At 36.3% G+C, this 19,725-nt stretch overlaps 1 protein-coding gene and 1 long non-coding RNA gene across 6 annotated transcripts in view; one reads left to right on the forward strand and one right to left on the reverse strand.

Moving 5' to 3' along the window:
- The window catches only part of PLS1 (plastin 1), a 117,135-nt gene extending 98,041 nt beyond the window's left edge, over window positions 1-19,094 (forward strand). For all 5 annotated transcript variants that reach the window (XM_082713104.1, XM_082713103.1, XM_082713105.1 and 2 more), the window contains 4 exons: window positions 680-813; window positions 1,260-1,383; window positions 16,915-17,039; window positions 17,306-19,094. In XM_082713104.1, the coding sequence (XP_082569230.1) occupies window positions 680-813; window positions 1,260-1,383; window positions 16,915-17,039; window positions 17,306-17,441 (519 nt within the window). In that variant the 3' untranslated portion in view covers window positions 17,442-19,094. The remainder of the gene's footprint in view (window positions 1-679; window positions 814-1,259; window positions 1,384-16,914; window positions 17,040-17,305) is intronic.
- LOC309854300 overlaps window positions 1-19,725 on the reverse strand; it is a 29,162-nt gene that overhangs the window by 6,685 nt on the left and 2,752 nt on the right. Inside the window, exon 2 of the long non-coding RNA XR_014306142.1 lies at window positions 15,908-16,029. This is a non-coding gene — a long non-coding RNA (uncharacterized lncRNA). The remainder of the gene's footprint in view (window positions 1-15,907; window positions 16,030-19,725) is intronic.

Genomic DNA, 19,725 nt, shown 5'->3' on the forward strand with positions numbered 1-19,725 from the left:
TGCTCCACAAATAAGTGAAACCATATGATAATTGACTCTCTCTGCTTGACTTATTTCACTCAGCATAATCTCTTCCAGTCCCGTCCATGTTGCTACAAAAGTTGGGTATTCATCTTTTCTTTTAACTCTATTAATGGAATGTAGGAAACCTTGGTTTTTAGTCACAGCTTTGTCACAAATAAACTATGTAATCTTGGACAGTCAACTTTAAGAGTAAGATCTTAAAACTTTTTAGCCAGTTGTTTCTCTGTCTAGGTTAACTGTTCAGAGCTTTGATATCTTCAGCTATAAAAAGGGAATTATTAGGGGCGCCTGGGTGGCTCAGTGGGTTAAGGCCTCTGCCTTCGGCTCAGGTCATGATCTCAGGGTCCTGGGATCGAGCCCCACATCGGGCTCTCTGCTCCTCAGAGAGCCTGCTTCCTCCTCTCTCTCTGCCTACTTGTAGTCTCTGTCTGTCAAATGAATGAATAAAATCTTAAAAAAAAAAAAAAAGGAATAATTATAAAATGGGAATAATAATTATTTCCTTAATTTCAGTGTTATTATGAAATGATATTCTGTCATATAAATAGAAGGTATCCTCAGTTATTTTTCAAGTGACTGAACAGAGCTGGTTTAATCAAGAGATATATTTTTAAAAACATGTTTTTATATCAGAATGTTTACTTATTATTTATAGATTGAAAACTGTAACTATGCAGTGGAACTTGGGAAGAATACAGCTAAATTCTCCTTGGTTGGCATTGCTGGGCAGGACCTAAATGAAGGGAAGTCAACACTTACTCTGGCATTGGTATGGCAGCTGATGAGAAGGTAAAGGCTGATGTGTTTACAGCAATACTATTTCCTTCAGTAAGTCATATGAACTAAATGTTTAGCAGTTTTTGAGAATAATAAATGGAAAAATTTACAATGTAAAATGTTTGTAAATGATTTACCATTGATAATATATTTTGTTGAAAAGTGGGTCAATCTCTAGAATCAATCACTTTTATTAATACCTTTGTATTTGTAAGGAGTTGTTTTTGTAAAACACTGCTTTGTAAAGAGTTGTTTTTGTAAAACACCATCTATAGTTTTTGTTTTTGATTACTGAGCTTTGCAACTTTGGACTGTGACTGTGACTAAGTGCAAATACCTAATATTAGAAATATTTATTAGAGCCAAAATATTTAAATATTTATCTAAATATTGATATAAATGATGTGAGAGCAAATTTCATCCCTTTCACTCTCAAATATACATCTTTTCTATTACAGGTACACATTGAATGTATTATCAGATCTTGGAGAGGGTGAAAAAGTAAATGATGAAATTATTATTAAATGGGTCAATCAGACTCTTAAAAGTGCAAAAAAAAATACTTCTATATCCAGCTTCAAGGTAATCAAAAGCTACTTAAAATTTTGTTTTTGTAAGAAATTAAGGTTAGGAAGGAATTTTTATTGGAAATTACACTGGTTTAGGCCCAGAGTTACATAAGCGTTATATATCAGAAACACAAGTATGAACTTAGGCTTACTAGTTATTTGGCATCTGTAAAGCAAAAATATAGTTTGAATTCGTATATTTTTGATTGGTTGTCCTATTGAGAGTCAATGCAGGTTAATATTATCAGACTCTGGTCATCTAATCTTAAAAAAGAAATAGAATAGAGCCAAAAAAACAATTGTCAAATAAAAAAGAAAGATTAAAAAACAACAACATTGTTTATATAGGACCTATAATGTTTTGTACTCCCTAGCAGCAGACTCAGAATTGTATTGACATCATTTCCAAGGCATAACAGAGCCAGCCAAAGCGATTCAAGTGGGAATTGAGAAAACTGGTAGGAAAAAAAAAATCTTGTCATCTGGCTTCATAATAGCACTTAACACTCACTTCCAAGCATTCGTGGATGATTCATAAAGCACTAAAAAATGTAATCTGTGCATACATACCCACTAATTTTCATGCATTTCCATTGTGTTTCGCTTTTGCATGCAACGTGATGTTAACTACAAATAAGCATGTCTGCTTGTACACATTAATTCAGTGAGCCTTGTGTTTGTGATTTTATTATGATATGTGAGAAATCAGCAATTTGGTGGTTTTGTTTTTAGTGAGTAAGAGTGCAAACAAATGAAACCCTAAGCTCTCTTATGAGTTATCTAACCATCTTTAGCTTTTTTTTTTTTTTTTTGCCTTTGTTCTATATATTTAACAACATTTTAGAGCAGGAGAAATGCCAGAAATTGATAAATTCAATCTTTAATAAATACTGAGCCTCAAAGAAGTTTTAACAGGACAGATGGAATATATAGCAGAGATGTTGCTTGAGTTCTAGTTCAAGTGTGTTTCTCTTTTTGCCATCTTGGAAGGAACTAATGACTTTGAGTTTTTATTGTTGCTTATAAAAAAAATGAAACAAGTTTTCAGTCCATGATTTGTTTTAGACGTAAAACACAAAAACATAGAAAAGGGAACATATGAAATCCCCTAAGTGATAGTTACTCACTAAAACTTGTAATGATATTTTATGCATTTTACATTATTTGATAAAAAATAATAAGCATGTATATACTTAAATACAATGAGAAAATATTTAGAAATAAATATTTTTGGGGCTCTTACTATTAAGTAACATTTATAGGTAAAGGTATAGAGTATAAGAAATAATTTGGCCCTCAAAGTGTCCATCATTTATTTGAAAGAACACAGTTTTCATAACTGGAATTTTCATAACAAGCTAGAAGAGGGTGCATCTTGAATAAAGGCAAGTCTGAGAAGCTTACAATTAGCAGTTTGGCTAGAGAGGATAGTTTTTTTTTTTTTAAGATTTTATTTATTTATTTGACAGAGAGAAATCACAAGTAGATGGAGAGGCAGGCAGAGAGAGAGAGAGAGAGAGGGAAGCAGGCTCCCTGCTGAGCAGAGAGCCCGATGTGGGACTCGATCCCAGGACCCTGAGATCATGACCTGAGCCGAAGGCAGCGGCTTAACCCACTGAGCCACCCAGGCGCCCTAGAGAGGATAGTTTATAAGGGTGTAGTGCTAGATATAGTCTGGGTCAAGACTGTGGAGGAATCTTGCCTTAATAAAAGTTTATTGGGGCACCTGGGTGGCTCAGTGGGTTAAGCCTCTGCCTTCAGCTCAAGTCATGATCTCAGGGTAATGGGATGGAGCCCTGCATTGGGCTCTCTGCTCAGTGGGGATCCTGCTCCCCACCCCCCCCACCTCCTGCTCTGCCTACTTGTGATCTCTTTCTCTGTCAAATAAATAAATAAAATATTTAAAAACAAGTAAAAGTTTATTGATATCAGAAGTAATGTAAAAAAAAGTTACTATTTTAGGAATACACTTCTTTTTTTCTTCAAGATTGATTTATTTGAGAGAGAGAAAGAAAGCGCACAGCATCCATGAATATGGACATGTGGGGTGGGGGCGGGAAAGAGGGAGAGAACCAGACTTCTCACTGCCATCACTGCTTGAACCAAAATCAAGAGTCAGATGCTTAACCGGCTGAGTAGTCTCAGCATTCCTAGGAGTACTTGTGTGAATGTGTTGAGCAGGATGGATTGGAGGAAAAAGGTGTAAATTCAAGGACAGTGCCTAGGAAGTTGAGGCAAAACTCAAGGTGTGAAATGATAAGGATATGAGGAGAGTTGGGGGTGGGTACTGGGAATGTTAAGAATGGATAGCTATTCCTTACACCACACACAAAAATAGACTCCAAATGGATGAAAGACTTCAATGTAAGACAGGAATCCATCAAAATCCTTGAGGAGAACACAGGCAGCAACCTCTTGAACCTCAGCCACAGCAACTTCTTCCTAGAAACATCGCCAAGGGCAAGGGAATCAAGGGCAAAAACAAACTATTGAGACTTCAACAAGATCAAAAGCATTTGCACAGCAAAGGAAACAGTCAAAAAACCCAAAAGACAACTGACAGAATGGGAGAAGATATTTGCAAATGACATATCAGATATTTGCAAATGACATATATATCCAAAATATATAAAGAATTTATCAAACTCAACATCCAAAGAACAAATAACCCAATCAAGAAATGGGCAGAAGACATGAACAGGCATTTCTGCAAAGAAGACATCCAAATGGCCAACAGACACATGAAAAAGTGCTGAACATTACACAGCATCAGGGAAATACAAATCAAAACCACAGTGAGATGCCATGTCACACTGGTTAGAATGGCTCAAACTGATAAGTCAGGAAATGACAGGTGTTGGCGAGGATGCAGAGAAGGGGGAACCCTCCTACACTGTTGGTGGGAAGGCAAGCTAGTGCAGCCACTCTGGAAAACAGTATGGAGGTTCCTCAAAAAATTGAAAATTGAGCTACCCTATAACCCAGCAATTGCACTACTGGGTATTTACCCCAAAGATACAAATGTAATGATCCGAAGGGGCACGTGCACCCAAATGTTTATAGCAGCAATGTCCACAATAGCCAGACTATGGAAAGAGCTTAGATGTCCATCAACAGATGAATGGATAAAGAAGATGTGGGATGGATGGATACACACACACATACACACACACACACACACACACACATAAATATTATGCAGCCATCAAAAAAACTGAAATCTTGCCATTTGCAACAGTGTGTATGGAACTAGAGGCTATTATGCTAAATGAAATAAGACAATCAGAGACAATTATCATATGGTCTCAACTGATTTGAGGATTTTGAGAAACAAGACAGAGGATCATAGGGGAAGGGAGGGAAAAATGAAACAAGATGAAACCAGAGAGGGAGACAAACCATAAGAGACTCTTAATCTCAGGAAACAAACTGAGGGTTCTGGGAGGGGAGCAGGGTGAGAGGGAGGGGGCGGCTGGGGGATAGACACTGGGGAGGGTATGTGCTGTGGTGAACGCTGTGAATTGTGTAAGACTGGTGAATCACCCTGAAACAAACAATACATTATATGTTAATTAAAAAAAGAATGGGTAGCTATTTTCTATTGCAAAAGAACAGGTAGGATTTGACTTCCTGATTTAGGGAAGCACAGGAGAGAGAGGAATTAAAACTTTATAGGCCTGGGTAATTGGAAAACAGATAACACTAACAAATGGGAATGTCAGGAGGTGCATTTGCTTTCTGGAAAAGGTGAGGACTTCAGTTTTAAGCTTGTTGGGTAATGTTCAGGAAGTGAGCTGGATGAAAGGAAATATTAAACTGGGAATATAGACTTGATCAGTTGAATAGAAGAGATAGTTGATAGTAAGAGTATACAAATTCTTTAAGGGAGAGAGCTCAGAAAGAAAAGCAGACTTGGGAGTTTTACTTAGAACAGAGGTAGCAGAAACGAAATGCAGAAGTGCTTGGCATTTATTTAGTAGATGCTCAGTAATAAAATCTGTAAAGAGACTAAATTTAGAAATGTGGCAGCAAATGCTAAAAAATAATTGGGGTGAGGAGGCTTTTATTCTACCTGTAGAAGGCACAGGTGGAATAAATACAAAATTACATTTGAAGGCTATAATAAATGGTACTAGTAAGAGTCTATTTATCATAATCAAGGCAGTGCTATACTGAGAAATTTTAGAAAAGACAAATTTATCCTTTTTAGTTGCAAAGTAATTTTCCCTCATCAAGAAAAGGAAGTGTATGAGCACTGAATAATATATGGAATTGTTGAATCCCTATATTGAACACCTGAAACTTTGTGTTAACAACACTGAAATTAAAATAAAAGGAAAGAAATAAAGAAGTGGTATATCAGCCATAACAATAATCATTGAATCCTGTGTGCTACCATGTTAAGCACTTTATGTTCCTTTAAATTCTCTCAATAAGTCTATAAGCAAAAGGAAGAGCATTAGAAAAGTTAAACAACTTGTCCACTGTCACACAACTAAGAATTGAGCCAAATAGCTGGATTTCACATCAAGATCTAACTGCAGGTTGAAAGCCAAGCTGTAATTGTATGACCCTGGATTTGACTTCAGTTTACACACTTTATTAGCTGAGGGACATACTGCTCATTCATCTCATAAATATTCAAAGCCTACCCTATATCAGATGCTTTGCATCACTGCAGCTACATTATGTCCTCAGAGTGCTCACTGTTCAGGAAAGGAAGCAAATAAGAAAATAGGAACCACTGTGTGGGGTGTCAGCATACTATAAAACCTGGCTAAGGAGAGTAGGAAGCACATGAGAAGGGTGTGTTTTATAGAAACCTTAGCAGTTTTATACTAACAACTGGACTACATCTCTTGATGAATAAAACTGAATTTACTACTGGCTCATCACGTAGTATCTGTGTGACCTTGGGCAAGTTATTAATTTCTCTATGCCTCAGTTTCCCCATATTAAAAATGGAGATATTAATAGTATCTATCATCTGAGTTTGTTATCAAACTAAATAAGTTAACAATTGTAAAAAGCTCAAAATGCCTGGTGTGTCTAAAGGGCTCAGTACAAGGGGCTTACTGCACTACTGGAATGGCAGTATATAAAGAACATCAAATTGGAGAGGTTCCTTTTGAAAGTTTTAGAGAACTCTGGCTGCCACATCACTGTGTTTCCGCTTCTATTTAAAAAAAAAAAAAAAGATTTATTTACTTATTTGATAGAGAGAGAGAGAGAGAGAGACCACAAGCAGAGGGATAGGGAGAAGCACGATCCCCACTGAGTAGAGAGCCCAATGCAGGACTCAATCCCAGGACTCTGGGATCATGACCTGAGCTGAAGGCAGCCACTTAATTGACTGAGTCACTCAGGCGTCCCTCCACTTCTGCTTTCAATAATGACACAAAAACAATGGCATGGAATGTTCTAATAGTAATGTGTCTCAAATTAAGAGAAAGGATTGGTATAATTCATTTTCTTGAAAATCAAAAAGCCAAACTCTAGGCTAATTGTCTTTGAGAGTCTCAACATTGTTTTTCTTTAAGTAATTTCTTTATAATAAACTTAAGGAAAGTGAAAGGAAAGATGATAAAAATGTACTTACATACTAAACTGACGGTTTTATTGTAAATCCTACTCCCTTGTCAAAAGAAGAATGTCTTACTGATAATATACAAATCAGGAGTTGGAAGATAGGCCCGTTTTCTTGGAAATAGTAAGATAAGGGATCCAGTATAGCCCTTGAAACTTAAATCTTTCATTCAACTCAGTAAAAGTTTTTCCCAAGGTAAGTCATAAGGGAATAGGTGAAAACATCATTCTTTCCTACATCTAGGTGAAGAAATATTTAAAATATCACAAAAGGGCATAAATTTTTGGCTATAAGAACTGCGGACCTTATATATAACATGGTGATTTCAGTTAACATTATATAATTAAAATTTGCTAGAATAGAACTTAAATGCTTATATATATACACACACACACACACACACACACACATATATGTGTGTATATATATATGTAGGTGATGGATGTGTTAATTAGATGAGAGTAATTCTTTCACAACATATATCACATATTCAAGATGTACACTGTAAATGTCTTACAGTTTAATTTGTCAATTATAATTCAATAAAGATGAAAAAACAAATGAACAAAATAATTTTCCTAAATCTTAAAAAGAACCCCACAAACATGTAAATAAGTAATCAGACTGTAGCACAATTAAGCCACTTGTATGTTTTTGAATCGTCATAGAAAATTGAAAAGTACATAGAAATTTTAAATTTCTAATAGAATGGCATGAATCGTGTTCATTTTTTTTTTTAAGATTTTATTTGTTTATTTGACAGAAATCACAAGCAGGCAGAGCAGCAGGTAGAGAGAGAGGGGGAAGCAGGCTCCCCACTGAGCAGAGAGCCCAATGTGGGGCTCAATCCCAGGACCCTGAGATCATGACCTGAGCCGAAGGCAGAGGCCTAACCCACTGAGCCACCCAGGTGCCCCAAGAATGCTGTGGGTTTTTTTGTTTTTTGTTTTTTTAGAAAGAATAACAGTGTACATTAGAGGCATTTAGGAAGCTTATTAAAGATGTAGACTTATGGTACTCGTCAAGATGGCAGAGAAGTAGCAGGCTAAGACTCCAGGTAGCAGGAGATCAGCTAGATAGCTTATCAATTCATTGCGAACACCTACAAATCCAACAGAAGACGAAAGACAAGAAGAGCAACAATTCTAGAAACAGAAAATCGATCACTTTCTGAAAGGTAGGATGGTGGAGAAGTGAATCCAAAGCAATGGGAAGATAGACCGTGGGAGGAGGGGCCAGCTTCTGGCAAGCGGCCAAGCAACAGACCAAAATATTGGAACTTTTAGAAGTCTGCTCCACTGAAGGGCATAGCTCCAGAGGCTAAACCGGAGTGAAGCCCACACGGGGTCAGCATGGCCCCAGGTCCCACATGGTCACAGAAGGATCGGGGGTGTCTGAGTGTCGCAGAGCTCACAGGTATTAGAGCAGGGAAGTCAGCTACAGAGACAGAGCCGAGGAATGAGCTCTCAGCTCGGGGTTACCTTGACCCAGGCACCAGCTGGGTGAGCTCAGAGCGTGGCCAGAGGCCAGGGAGACGAGAGTGATTGAGCGCTTTTCTCTGAGGGCACACTGAGGAGTGGGGCCCCAAGCTCTCGGCTCTTTCTGGCTGGAGACTGGGAGGCCACCTTTTTCATTCCTGTCCTCCGGAACTCTCCAGAAAGCGTTCAGGGAACAAAAGCTCCTGAAAGCGAACCTGAGTGGATTACTTAGCCGGGCCCCTGGTAAGGGCGGTGCAATTCCGCCTGGGGCAAAGACACTTGAGAATCTCTACCACAGGCCCCTCACCCAGAAGATCAATAAGAAATCCAGCCAGTGGATTTCTGGCTGGAAAGTTCACTTACCAAGGAGAACAGTGGAATTCCAGAGGAGGAGAAAGCAAAGCATGGAATTCATGGCTTTCTCCCCATGATTCTTTGTTCTTGCAGTTAATTTAAAAATTTTTTAATTTAATTTTTTTTCTTCTAATTTTTTTTAACTTTTATCCTCTCATCTTTTAACTTTATTTTTTTTTTTAAAGATTTTATCCATTTATTTGACAGGCAGAGATCACAAGGAGGCAGAGAGGCAGGCAGAGAGAGAGAGAGGGAAGCAGGCTCCCTGCTGAGCAGAGAACCCGACGTGGGACTCGATCCCAGGACCCTGAGATCATGACCTGAGCCGAAGGCAGCGGCTTAACCCACTGAGCCACCCAGGCACCCTCATCTTTTAACGTTTTTAAACTAGTCTATCCTAACAATACCTTTCATTAAAAAAAAGTAAGAATAATCTTTTTTGAACCTTCATTATTATAAAAGATTATAATAATCTTTTTTGAACCTTCATTATATTATTATTATATAGTCATATTTTATCCTTCATTGTATCTAGCTTTATACCCTAAATCTAGCTCTGGGGTTGTTCTACTCTCCAGCCCAAGCAAAATCTGACCACTTTTTCTTGATTCTCCCAACCAACCTACTTTATCAACTCCTTTTTAGGAAATTAAAAAAAAATTTTTTTTTCATCTTTATAGGCATATTCCATCTCTTCATTGTGTTTACTCTTATATATGTTTTTCATTCTTTAAGATTTTGGGAGGTAGTTTCTTCTAAGAGACCAAAATACTCCCAAAATTAAGTGGGCGACCCTGTTCTAGTCACCAATCTAATACATATATTTTTTATTTTTTAATACATTTTTTTAAAATTTTTTTTCCTGAACTTCTTTTTATACCCTTTCTACCCCGCCCCTGCATGATTTGGGGACTCTTCTGATTTGGTTAAAGCGCATTTTCCTGGGGTCTTTGCCACCCTTTCAGTATTTTATTTGCTCCTTCATATATTCTTATCTGGACAAAATGACAAGGCGGAAAAACTCACCACAAAAAAAAGAACAAGAGGCAATACTGAAGGCTAGGGACCTAATCAATACGGACATTGGTAATACGTCAGATCTAGAGTTCAGAATGACGATTCTCAAGGTTCTAGCTGGGCTCAAAAAAGGTATGGACGATATTAGTGAAACCTTCTCTGGAGAGATAAAAGCCCTTCCTGGAGAAATAAAAGAACTAAAATCTAACCAAGTTGAAATTAAAAAAGCTATTAATGAGGTGCATTAAAAAATGGAGGCTCTTACTGCTAGAATAAATGAGGCAGAAAAAAGAATTAGTGATCTAGAAGACCAAATGACAGAGAATAAAGAAGCTGAGCAAAAGAGAGACATACAAATGCTAGACCACGAGGGGAGAATTCGAGAGATAAGTGACACCATAAGACAAAACAACATTAGAATAATTGGGATTCCAGAAGAAGAAGAAATAGGGGAGCAGAAGGTATATTGGAGAGAATTATTGTAGAGAATTTCCCTATCATGTCAAAGGGAACAAGCATCAAAATCCAGGAGGTGCAGAGAACCCCCCTCAAAATCAGTAAGAATAGTAACCTAATAGTAAAATTTACAAGTCTTAGCGACAAAAAGAAAATCCTGAAAAGTCTGTAACATACAATGGTAAAAATATTAGATTGGCAGCAGACTTATCCACAGAGACCTGGCAGGCCAGAAAGAACTGTCATGATATATTCAGAGCACTAAACGAGAATAACATGCAGCCAAGAATACTGTATCCAGCTAGGCTGTCATTGTAAATAGAAAGAGAGATAAAAAGCTTCCAGGACAAACAAAAACTGAAAGAACTTGCAAACACCAAACCAGCTCTATAGGAAATATTGAAAGGGGTCCTCTAAGCAGAAAGAGACCCTTAAAGTAGTAGATCAGAAAGGAGCAGATAATATACAGTAATAGTCACTTTACAGGCCATACAATGGCACTAAACTCATATCTCTCAATAGTTACCCTGAATGTTAATGGGCTAAATGCTCCAATCAAAAGACACGAGTATCCAAATGGATAAAAAAAAGCAAAACCCATCAATATGCTGCCTACAAGAAAATCATTTTAGACCTGAAGACACCTCCAGATTTAAAGTGAGGAGGTGGAAAACAATTTACCATGCTAATGGACATCAGAAGAAGGCTGGGGTGGCAATCCTTAGATCAGTTAGATTTTAAGCCAAAGATTATAATAAGAGATGAGGAAGGACACTATATCATACTCAAAGGGTCTGTCCAACAAGAAGATCTAACAATTTTAAAGATCTATGCCCCTAACATGGGAGCAGCCAACTATATAAACCAATTAATAACAAAATCAAAGAAACACATCAACAATAATACAATAATAGGGGACTTTAACACTCCCCTCACTGAAATGGACATATCATCCAAGCAAAAGATCAACAAGGAAATAAAGACCTTAAATGACACACTGGACGAGATGGACATCACAGATATATTCAGAACATTTCATCCCAAAGCAACAGAATACACATTCTTCTCTAGTGCATTGGACCATTCTCCAGAAGACATCACATCCTGGGTCACAAATCAGGTCTCAACCAGTATCAAAAGATTGGGATCATTCCCTGCATATTTTCAGACCACAGTGCTCTGAAGCTAGAACTCAATCACAAGAGGAAATTTGGAAAGAACCCAAATACATGGAGACTAAACAGCATCCTTCTAAAGAATGAATGGGTCAACCAAGAAATTAAAGAAGAATTGAAAAAATTCATGGAAACAAATGATAATGAGAACACAACGGTTCAAAATCTGTGGGGCACAGCAAAGACAGTCAGTCCTGAGAGGAAAATATATAGTGGTACAAGCCTTTCTCAAGAATCAAGAAAGGTCTCAAATACACAACTCTATACCTAAAGGAGCTAGAGAAAGAACAACAAAGAAAGCCTAAACCCAGCAGGAGAAGAGAAATAATAAAGATCAGAGCAGAAATCAGTGCAGTAGAAACAAAAAAAACAATAGAACAAATAAACGAAACTAGGAGCTGGTTCTTTGGAAGAATTAATAAAATTGATAAATCCCTGGCCAGACTTATCAAAAAGAAAAGAGAAAGAACCCAAATAAATAAAATCATGAATGGAAGAGGAGAGATTACAACCAACACCAAAGAAATACAATTATAAGAACATATTATGAACAACTCTGTGCCAACAAATTTGACAGTCTGGAAGAAATGGATGCATTCCTAGAGACATATAAACTACCACAACTGAACCAGGAAGAAATAGAAAACCTGAAGAGACCTATAACGAGGGAGGAGATTGAAACAGTCATCAAAAATATCCAAACAAACAAAAGCTCAGGGCCAGACGGCTTCCCAGGGGAATTCTACCAAACATTTAAAGAAGACTTAATACCTATTCTCCTGAAACTTCCAAAAAATAGAAATGGAAGGAGAACTTCCAAACTCATTTTATGAGGCCAGCATCACCTCGATCCCAAAACCAGACAAGGATCCCATCAAATAAGATAATTATAGACCAATATCCTTGATGAACACAGATGCGAATATTCTCACCAAAATACTAGCCAATAGAATCCAATAGTACATTAACAAGATTATTCACCACAACCAAGTAGGATTTATTCCAGGGCTGCAAGTTTGGTTCAACATCGGCAAATCAATCAATGTGATACAATACATTAATAAAAAAAAGAACAAGAACCATATGATACTCTCAATAGATGCTGAAAAAGCATTTGACAAAGTACAGCATCCCTTCCTGATCAAAACTCTTCAAAGTTTAGGGACAGAGGGCACATACCTCAATAGTATTAAAGCCATCTATGAAAAACCCACTGAAAATATCATTCTCAATGGAGAAAAACTGAAAGCTTTTCCGCTAAGGTCAGGAACACAGCAGGGATGTCCATTATCACCACTGCTATTCAACATAGTACTAGAAGTCCTAGCCTCAGGAATCAGACAACAAAAAGAAATTAAAGGCTTCCAAATCAGCAAAGAAGTAGTCAAACTATCACTCTTTGTAGATGATATGATACTATATGTGGAAAATCCAAAAGGCTCCACTCCAAAACTGCTAGAACTTGTACAGGAATTCAGTAAAGTGTCTGGATATAAAATCAATGCACAGAAATCAGTTGCATTTCTCTACACCAACAAGACAGAAGAAAGAGAAATTGAGGACTCAATCCCATTTACAGTTGCACCCAAAACCATAAGATACCTAGGAATAAACCTAACCAAAGAGGCAAAGAATCTACACTCAGAAAGCTATAAAGTACTCATGAAAGAAATTGAGGAAGACACAAGGAAATGGAAAAATGTTCTATGCTCCTGGATTGGAAGAATAAATATTGTGGAAATGTCCATGCTACCTAAAGCAATCTACACATTTAATTCAATCCCTATCAAAATCCCATTTATTTTTTTTTTCAAAGAAATGTAACAAATAATCCTACAATTTATATGGAACCAGAAAAGACCTTGAATAGCCAAAGGAATATTGAAAAAGAAAGCCAAAGCAGTGGCATCACAACTCCGGACTTTAAGCTCTATTACAAAGCTGTCATCATCAAGACAGTATAGTACTGGCACAAAAACAGACATATAGATCAATGGAACAGAATAGAAAGCCCAGAAATAGACCCTCAACTCTATGGTCAACTAATCTTTGACAAAGCAGGAAAGAAAGTCTAATGGAAAAAAGAAAGTCTCTTCAACAAATGGTATTGGGAAAGTTGGACAGCCACATGCAGAAAAATGAAATTGGACCATTTCCTTACACCACACACGAAAATAGACTCCAAATGGATGAAGGACTTCATTGTGAGAAAGGAATCCATCAAAATCCTTGAGGAAAACACAGGCAACAACCTCTTTAACCTCAGCCGCAGCAACGTCTTCCTGGGAACATCGCCAAAGGTAAGGAAAGCAAGGGCAAAAATGAACTATTGGGATTTCATCAAGATCAAAAGCTTTTGCACAGCAAAGGAAACAGTTAACCAAACCAAAAGATAACTGACAGAATGGGAGAAGATATTTGCAAATGACATATCCGATAAAGGGCTAGTATCCAAAATCTATAAAGAGCTTAGCAAACTCAACACCCAAAGAACAAATAACCCAATCAAGAAATGGGCAGAGGACATGAACAGACATTTCTGCAAAGAAGACATCCAGATGGCCAATAGACACATCAAAAAGTGCTCCACATCACTCGGTATCAGAGAAATACAAATCAAAACCACAATGAGATACCACCTCACACCAGTCAGAATGGCTAATATTAACAAGTCAGGAAATGACAGATGCTGGCGAAGATGTGGAGAATGGGGAACCCTCCTACACTGTTGGTGGGAATGCAAGCTGGTGCAATCACTCTGGAAAACAGCACAGAGGTCCCTCAAAAAGTTGAAAATTGAGCTACCCTCTGACCCAGCAATTGCACTACTGGGTATTTACCCTAAAGAAACAAACGAAGTGATCCGGAGGGGCACGTGCACCCGAATGTTTATAACAGCAATGTCCACAATAGCCAAACTATGGAAAGAACCTAGATGTCCATCAACCAATGAATGGATAAAGAAAAGGTGGTATATATATATATATATATATACATATATATATATGTATATATATAATGGAATACTATGCAGCCATCAAAAGAAATGAAATCTTGCCATTTGTGATGACGTGTATGGAACTAGAGGGTATTATGCTTAGCAAAATAAGTCAATCAGAGAAAGACAACTATCATATAATCTCCCTAATATGAGGAAGTGGAGATGCAATGTGGGGGGTTTGGGGGGGTAGGAAAAGAATAAATGAAACAAGATGGAATCGGGAGGGAGACAAACCATAAGTGACTCTTAATCTCATAAAACAAACTGAGGGTTGCTGGGGGGAGGTGTGTTGAGAGAGGGTGGTGGGTTTATGGATATTGGGGAGGGTATGTGCTATGGTGAGTGCTGTGAAGTGTGTAAACCTGGTGATTGATAGACCTGTACCCGTGGGGATAAAAATACATTCTATATTTATAAAGAAATAAAAAAATAAAAAAAAGATGTATGTTTTTAGCCCTGTCCACAGATATCCTGACTTATTAATTTATAGGGATAAATTTATGCTTTTAACAAACATGTCAGATGATTTTCATGTAGGTGATCTACAGACTATACATTGAGAAAACAAATACCAGAATTTTTCAGAAATAAGGAAAATGCCCCCCCAAAACTAGATCCAGATTAACATCATCAGGAAGACTTATGGACCCTAGTTATTTTTACTCCTCTATTTCTACTTCTCCTCAAAAATCTGTTTCATAAAATGAACATTTCTAAAAGTAAAGAATATACATTTTTGGACAGTTAATAAATGTAGTGGCTTACAGATCATGGCCCAAAAATGTGGACTATTAATGTTCTTCACATGGCTTCAAACTGTTTTTTTTTTTAAATTTTATTAATTTGGCTAGGAACTGTAGTAGATGCTTTCCCTTATACTGATATTCCCAAGAATCCTGTGACATTCTCATGGTAGTGCTTAGGAAAGGGTGCTTGCTTTTGGCTTCACGTAACAGAAACCCAATTTAAAGTCGTTTAAACTAAAATGAAAGGTACAAAATGGCAGAAATCAGAAGTAGGTTAGATTTCAGGGTTGGTTGAACCAGTAATTGAAGAATGTCATTCAGGACTGAGGTTTTTGGTTTTTTTTTTTTTATCCATTTCTGCTTTGCCGTTTACAGTGTCAACTGCACCCTATAGCTGGTTTTCCTTTTAGGATAGCTGCTGGGTGGGACAAAGGTTTCATCCTCTCATTCAGATACAGGAGAATGGTTGCTGGTTTTCCATAGCTCTCCCAGAAATATAACAAGAACCTCATATTAAATTAAATTGGGCCCAGATTAAATCACTGTTGTAATCAGATGGGATTACTCTGTTTGGTTCAGACTAGTGTTTTTGTTCATTGAAGGAGTCTTTTTAGAGGTTTTCTTCTTAAAAACTCCACCTCTGAAATTTTAATACCATGGATATTACTGTATGTCTATGCACTGTAGGCTTTATACATAAAAAAGCATAAGTTCATCACTTACCCCCTAGAAATTCATGGCCTAGACTAATTCAGGATCACCCCTGGAGCTGTCGATGGGGTCAGCTTTTCCTGTAGCACATGCCTATGTGAGGGAGATGTGGATACAGAGCGAAGATGTGAATTCTGTTAGGATGAAGAAAGTATTAAGGAAAGATTAGATCCTGGGTACGGAAGTAGTAGTGGCCACTATCTAAGCTGAGAGACAGAACAAATGATTTTTTTTTCCAAGTATTGGTAAGTGGTAAAACAGTTCAGACCAGGATTTCTGGCTTTAACTGCAGGGCTCTATCCACTAGAATTTGGTTGTTCATTTTTAGATCAGCTTGGAGGTGACTTCAAAAGTGGAGAGAATCTTGGGCATTGTAGTCAGTTATGGGTTCATTTACTGGTTTTGTACTTACTGGTTGTGTGAACAAGTCACTTGAGCTCTATGAACTTCATGTTCTTCCTCTTTGAAAGAGAGATTATAATTTCTTTATTATGAGGTTGTTAGAGACTTAAGGTGGACATATAACGCAACAAGAATAATGCCTTAAATATTAATTTAAGGCATTATTCTTTAATTTAATGCCTTAAATGTTAGTTCCTTTCCAGTAATATCTTCATTTATCATCCTAAAACATTTTAAGTGAAGGCTTAGGAGTCCATGGTCTAAGAAATATATTACTAGAATTTAGAAAACTATTAATTAAAAGTTCATCTCCTAATCCCTTTCAAAAGTTATGTTTTACAGAATGCTTATTGCAGTTAGCATATTTTAGGAATTGTCACATCTGCAAGCCCTGTTTGGGTATGGTGACAACTCTGCACTGTAAGCTCTGTAAAGATTGAAGGAAAAGCTTATTTTAAATGGTTTGTGTTGTGTGCTGGTTGCAGAAAAGCTGAATGTTCAGTACCAAGAAAGCTTATAAGCTGCTTTCAGGTATATGGTGATGACCCAATTTTCCATTTATGAAAATTAAAAGTACGATATTTATTAATAATGTTCCTCCATTCTTTATTTTCTAGGACAAATCTATTAGCACCAGTTTACCTGTCCTAGACTTAATAGATGCCATTGCACCAAATGCAGTTCGTCAAGAAATGATCAAGAGAGAAAACTTAACTGAGGAAGACAAGTTGAACAATGCTAAGTAAGCTTTTTGTGGTTTATATTAGAACACAGTGGCTCTTTAATTTTGTAAGACCTTACAGGTAATGTTACCATGTTTTTAACATTTTAAGATACAACTTATACAGGGGGGAGGGGAAAAATACAATTTATATGGGGACTATGATTTAAAGACTTTCAAACTTAACTTTCTTGTAAAGCTAATCTAATCAAAATATTTCATTCTTAATATATATTAAGTGAAAACACAGCAGATAACTGATAAAATATTTTTCTTGTCTTTTCAAGATATGCCATTTCAGTTGCTCGAAAGATCGGTGCCCGGATATATGCCTTACCTGATGACCTTGTAGAAGTGAAACCAAAGATGGTTATGACTGTGTTTGCATGCTTAATGGGAAAAGGACTGAACAGAATAAAATAATAAAATATTTAATATTATTTTCTGCCACATTAAACACACTGAATGTCTCACAGTTTACAGAATTCTGAAATGTAGTGGGTTTTTGATTATTTGTATGCTTAACTAGTTGTATAATTCATTAATGAATGCAATATCTTGTTCATACTAGTCAGAATTTGTCAACATTTTTGGATATGCAGTTAATTTACCAGTCAATACCGATAATAACATGCTCATTATTAAGCTGATATTTCATAATTAAATTATTTTCATTTTCTGAAAGTCTTATTAAAACAAGACTAATTCATCTTTTTCATCGTTCATAAAAGATCAATGTAAACATTTTTTGCATGTCCTGCGGTGCTTTGATTTGTGTGTGTGTATATGTGTTAATTTTGATTATAAATGTATTCAAAGTCATTATCCAGGTTCTTTTATTTTTTCCTCCAACTATGTGAACTTTACTTTTCTGTAAATTTCTATATTGTCTCAAGTTTTTAAGTGATAAGTATTGTTCACTAACATTAAACCATTTCATATATGAGAACTAAAATTCTTGAATAAACACCAAAATACATTCTCTTATATAAGTAGCAGGAGCTTTTTACTTAAAACTTAATTTTAACTGTACTTATATTTTATGTATGCTAGTTTGTAATACAGCTTTAACTATGACATGCAGCATATATGTTGGTAGACTGTTATTAGAGAAATGTGTGTGTGTGTATATATATATATATTTTTTTTGCATCTGAATTACCCAGGTTTTCTTAAATGGTATGTATAACTGGTCAGTCAGGCAACCATTAAGTGTTTATTGTGGTCCCACTACATGTGTAACGACTTTTCAGTTTGTAGATATTTGGTACATGAAGATTTATTTTAGAAAATATTCATTTTGGATGTGCCTATAGTTATTTTTCAACTGACTTCTTCCACATAATTATAACAAAGCATTGACTACAGCATCTCAAGACATGTTGAACTATACTGTTAGTTTCATATTACACATGTTAATTCTGATCTATACTGAAGCTCTAATTTAGAATATGCCCACTGAATATCTTTAGCAGAAAATAACACAAAGCTAATACTCAACGTAGAATATTTTCATATGTTTTTTCGACGGCCTCCTACAAATTGGCAGTGTTTGGTTAATGCCTGTGTAACTTGAGAGTAGCTAACCTTCAGACCTATTTTTGTGTGAATTTCTATCAGTAGACAGATTCTGCTGCTAAAAAATGAATTCAGAAATCTATTTCCTCCATCTTCCACTGTGAGTGAGAGTGAGCAATACCGCTATGCAACAAAAATGCTGTGTTATCTTCATGTGAATGAGTAGTTTAAACTCCCCTTCTACCATTGATTAAAACAGGTTGGTAAGAGTGAGACTACTCATGTGTTTTGAATTTTTTAAATGAAATCATCAATAGGTGGAACTTTGAAGTATATTCTTCTACAAAAGTGATTTCCTTTCCTTTTATATTTTGATGATTGTTTTCTTATATGAAAATTAAGATGTTTTTGCTCTACAGTGATTAAGTAATGTTTCCCCTTTTGATTTTTTTTCACCATTATACTTACTAAGTTATCCAATTTACATGAAATTTGGCACTTGAGGGTGTTCTTTTTCTCACAAAAATATATTTAATAAAAACTCTACGTATGTACAAATGTGTCAGTGTTCATTTCATTTAAAGGATATACAGACTTGAAAATTAATCTGTCATAAGTTTATTTCCAGAAAAAATAATTTTGTTCCAATTAGTAAAACAAAAAAATTAGATTTGGGGGGGGAGTGAAGGTGGTTCTATGGTTCTTTAACATGAAGAATTTTACTAAAGACCAACTGCATTATTACTACGATTTAGTTTGTGCTGAAATAATTTGAGGGAATCTGCTGATTAACATAAATTTGTTGTGATTCAGGTATGATACTAGAAATATGGGATTCAGTTGAGAAAAATATAGACAGAGTTCTCTGACTTCATGAATGTTATATCCTAGTAGAGAGAGATAATGAACAAATAGGAATTTTAGACAGTGATAAAATGCAGCAGGGGAAATAACATGGTAATGTAATAGAACTGACTTGGGAATTGGGGTGAAGATTTTAGTTTGGGTGGTCAGGAATGGTCTCTCTAAGGATGAGATATTTAGACTGAAATATGAATGATGAGGAGATAGGTGATAAACATTCAGCAGAGGGAACAAAGTCTCTGAAGCAGGAATGATCTCACATACATTCCAGTAAAAGAAACAGGCAAATGTGGCCCAAGAGTAGTGAGAGAGAGACATAGAGTTT

The sequence above is a fragment of the Mustela nivalis genome, assembly GCF_964662115.1.
Source record: "Mustela nivalis genome assembly, chromosome: 1".
Classification (NCBI taxonomy): domain Eukaryota; kingdom Metazoa; phylum Chordata; class Mammalia; order Carnivora; family Mustelidae; genus Mustela; species Mustela nivalis.